General features: G+C 32.2%; 1 protein-coding gene across 1 annotated transcript in view; it reads left to right on the top strand.

The window, feature by feature from the left end:
- The window catches only part of IPO8 (importin 8), an 80055-nt gene that overhangs the window by 13759 nt on the left and 61551 nt on the right, over positions 1 to 4745 (top strand). Inside the window, exon 2 of the mRNA XM_007943176.2 lies at positions 2025 to 2106. Coding sequence (XP_007941367.1) covers positions 2025 to 2106 — 82 coding nt within the window. The remainder of the gene's footprint in view (positions 1 to 2024; positions 2107 to 4745) is intronic.

A 4745-nucleotide genomic window follows, 5' to 3' on the forward strand; every position in this document is an offset into this window, starting at 1 on the left:
AAAAAAAAAAAAAAGGAAAGAATAAAAATCAACACTTTAACTCAATAGATCCAACAATTAGAAAAAGCTACAAAAGAAATCTGCAGTATCCAGAAGAAGGAAATAAAAAAGATCAGAGCAGAAATAAATGAAGCAGAAAACAAAAACAACAATAGAGAAAATCAACAAAACAAGAAGCTGGGTTTTTGAAAATTGACAAACCACTGGCAAATTTAACAAAGGAAAAGAGAAGATGCAAATAATAAGAATTATAAACGAAAAGGGAGACATCACAACAGAACCAACATTGAAATAAAAAATATAATAACAGAATATGTTGAAGAACTGTACTCCAACAGATTTGAGAACCTAGAAGAGATGGACAAGTTTCTAGAAACAAACATAAGACCTACCTAAACTATCCCAGTCAGAAATAGAATACTTGAACAGATTTAGAACAAAAGAAGAAATTGACCAAGTCATAACAAAACTCCTCACAAAAAAATGTCCTGGCCTAGATGGCTTCACTGGAGAATTTTACCAAACGTTCAGGGAAGAGCTAACCCCTATGCTACTCAAACTATTCTAGAACATAGAAAAAGATGGAGTATACTCCCAAATTCATTTTATGAAGCAAGAATAACACATCTGATACCAAAACCAAGGAAAGACACCACTAAAAAGGAAGACTGCAGACCAATATCCCTCATGAATATAGATACAAAAATCTTCAACAAAATCCTAGCCAACAGAATCCAACAACATATATATATATTTATATATATATATATAAAATACATCTTGACCAAGTGAGATTCATACCAGGTATGCAAGGATGGTTTAACATCAGAAAAACAACCAATGTAATCCACCACATAAACAAAACAAAAGAGCCATGTGATCACATCAATCGATGTGGAAAAGATATTACATAAACTCCAACACCCATTCCTGTTCAATACTCTCAGCAAAATAGGGACAGAAAGGAGCATCCTCAAGATAATAAAGGGCATATATGCAAGGCCAACAGGCAACATTATTGTTAATGGAGAAAGGCTGAAAGCCTTCCCCTTACAAACAGGAATCAGACAAGGATGCCTTCTATCACCCCTTCTATTTCACATTGTTTTGGAAGTCCTAGCCAGGGCAATAAGGCAAGAAAGAGAAATGAAAGGCATCTAAATTGGCAAAGAAAAAATAAACCTATCTTTCTTTGCAGATGGCATGATCCTATACCTAGAAAATCCAAGACTCAGTCAAAAATCTACTGGAACTAATAGAGAGGTTCATTCAGCACAGTGGCAGAATACGAGGTTACCATACAAAAATCAGTTGCATTCCTGTACATCAACAGAGACCTCTGAAAAGGAAGTAAGGAAAACAATGCCATTTAGAGTAGCTACCAAAAAGATATAATATTTAGGAATAAATCTTACCAGAGACACAAAAGACATATACAAAGAAAACTAAACACTACTACAAAAAACTATGAGGGATCTACATGCCTTGTTCATGGATAGGAAGATTAAATATTGTGAAAATATCAATATTACCCAAAGCAATCTATACATTAAAAAAAAAAAAAAGATTAAAACATTTCAATTACAGAAGAATACAGGGACAGGAATTTTCAGAAAAAGAGGACAAATAGGCTACAAACATGAAAAGAATTCAGTCACTCTTGTAACAGAGAAAATGCAATTTAAAATATTCATAAGGTTTTAAAGTTTTACGAGAATTATACTATCCTTTTGTATATATGGACACTCTCATATACTGCTCTTGGGAGCATAACTTGGCATACCCTTTCTGGAGAGCATTTTGGCAATATATGTAAAAAGTAAAAACGTTAATATCCTTTTATTAATTCAACTAATAGGAATTTATTCTAAGGAATTTTCTTTTGACTTGAAGTATTTTAGTAATCTTCACTTTGCCTTAGAGAGTTTCTCTTAAAGATTTTTTGAAAAAATTGGACATTAATGTGTTCAATAACAGTTCTTTTATATTGCCCTATTTTGTAAAATATTTCTTTGTAATTTCAGTCCTACAAGATTATCAATTTTGCCCCCAGTTTACTTCGGATTATAGTCTCTGACCATGTGGAATTCCCAGTACGCCAGGCAGGTGAGTTGTTTTTTTTCAATCCTTTATAAATTTAGTTATAGGTGAAAGTAGAATGAGAGCTTTATTTTAAAATCTGAAAAAAATAGGAAGCAAGCATAAAGTATTTCTAATGGCTTATGAGCTCACTTTTTTCCCCCTCTGGAAAGTAAATCTTGAGCCCTCAAATCTCCCTTCACTTTTTTTTTTCCCTTCTCCTTTCTCCCTACCAATTCCTTGCCTCTGTAACTTCGCCATTCTTTTCTTTAGGTTTCTTATTTTTAATTGCTTAGTCTCCCTAATTTCCTCTGAAATTAGAACCATGAATTTATGTATGTGAATTTGAGCTCCATTAATATGTCACATTATGGAGGTGTACTTTATTGAACATGTGCCTAATTGGGGAGCAGAATCTTTTGCTTTAAACACGAACAATGCTTTTATGTCTATGGGAATTTTATGGTAGTTCCATGATACTGGGCATTGTTCTTGCTTTTTTTTTTTTTTTAAATGCGGTTGTCATTAGAGATCAGAAGGTTAAAAACGGTGAAAGCCTTGGCATATCAAGAGCCCCTGAGAAGATAGTAATAATAATATAAAGAGGATAAAATGACAGACATAGTAGCTAATTAGGAAATTCACTTATTTTAAAAAGACTTTTATTGTGTAAGTGACATATTCTCCTTATAACTTATTTGGGAAATACCTAAGAATACAATATAGAAAATAAAAAGAAAAACTACCATTCATCACTCAGTAATGACCTTTATTAACATTAGGTGAACATTAAGTCTTTGTAGTTGTTCAAGTTTTACAGAAATGGGATCATACTCTACATGTGTTAAAAATATTTAATTTTATTTGACCATAACAATAAAAAATACTAGGAATTATTAAGCTTTGAGAGAATGATTATAACAATATACATGATATCCTAAAGGATCCCTTTGTGGTTAAGATCAAAAAGGAAAAACGTTCACCTTGGAATTACTTTTTGCTTTGCAAGGTTCATAAGACTTTCATACAAATTTTTTGAAACCCTAATTCTTGGTTTAGTCTCTGTTTTACTAAATAGAAAGAGCTCTGGTGGCACAGTGGTTAAGTCTCGCTGGTAACTGAAAGGTCATGCTTCAAACCCAACAGCTGCCCCACAGGAGAAGGATATAGTCGTCTGCTTTGGTAAAGATATATATAGCCTTAGAAACCGAATGGGGCAGTTCTGCTCTATCCTGTAGGATGCTATGAGTTGGAATTGCCTTGATGACAAAATATTTTGATTTATTAAATAGGGCTGTTCTGATACCACATTTTGTTAAATGGAATCTATTTCAATAACCCAGGAGTTTATAGGATCATCTTAAAGTTCCTGTGACGCTTTTAAAAAATAATACTTAGGAATAACTTTTAAAATTTTATTAATGTCTTCATTACCTGAAATATAAGCATTATTAAAGCATAGACTTTATATGTTAGATTGTTCTTAATTTTACCTTCAAAGATAACTAACATCAACTTTGGTGCATAGTGGTGCAGTGGCAAATTTGATTGCTAGCCAGAGGTTGGTGGTTCAAACTCACTAGCCCTCTGTGGAAGGAAGACGGTGCAGTCTACTCCCGTAAAGATTTACTGCCTCAGAAACCCAGTGGAGGTCACTGTGAGTCAGAATCACCTTGATGGCAGTGGGTTTGGTTTATAGATATACTATCTTTAAGAGTGTATCTATAGCATGTCTGTTTTGCCATTTTCTTTTTTCATTTAGCCATTTACTCTTAGGGATTGTTCCATGTCATTGTATATATAGTTACCTTATTCTTTCTAACAACTGTTCAGTATTTTTTTGTGTGCATCTACCAATTTAAGCAACTTCATATTGATGTACCTTTCCCGTATGTCTCTCTACGTTGTTGCTGATATTGATAGAGGCTAACATGAGCATTTTTGGACAGCTGTCTCTGGGTACTTGTAGGGATGTTTTCATAGGATAAATGATAAGGGATGGAAAGGCTAGATCAGTGGATATTAATGATACTAACATTTAGAATTTTAAATGTTATCTGTTACCCTTTGGTTTTTACATTTTCTATCAACAGTCCATTTGCATGCTAGATTCTTCATATCCTCATCAACTCTGTACATATTCAAATTGTAATAACTGAGGTTCTTTTAAGAAATTTTATTGTGGTAAAATATATATAACATAAAATATGCCATTATAACCATTTTAAAATGTGCAATTCATTCCCATTAATTACATTTACAATGTTGTGCAACCGTCACCATTATCTATTTCCAGAACTTTTTCATCACTCCAAACAGAAGCTCTAACTAACTTCCCTTATTTTAAGGGAAGTTAAATAACTTCTCTTATTTTCTTCTGTGTTTATGTGTTGCTTATTCTAGATATTTGATTTAAGCAATTATATAATACTTGTTCTTTGTGCCTGTCTTATTTCACTTAACATAGTGTTTTCAAGGCTTATTTATATCATAGCATGTATCAGAAATTATCTTTATGGCTGAATAATATATATATATATATATATATATATACACACACACACACACACATATCTATATATAAGTTTATATACATATATACACATACATACATACATATACATATACATAAATACATATATACACATTCATACATATATACATAT

The sequence above is a fragment of the Orycteropus afer genome, unplaced genomic scaffold (assembly GCF_000298275.1).
Source record: "Orycteropus afer afer isolate SDZICR_OR568_19922 unplaced genomic scaffold, OryAfe1.0 scaffold00100, whole genome shotgun sequence".
Lineage (NCBI taxonomy): Eukaryota > Metazoa > Chordata > Mammalia > Tubulidentata > Orycteropodidae > Orycteropus > Orycteropus afer.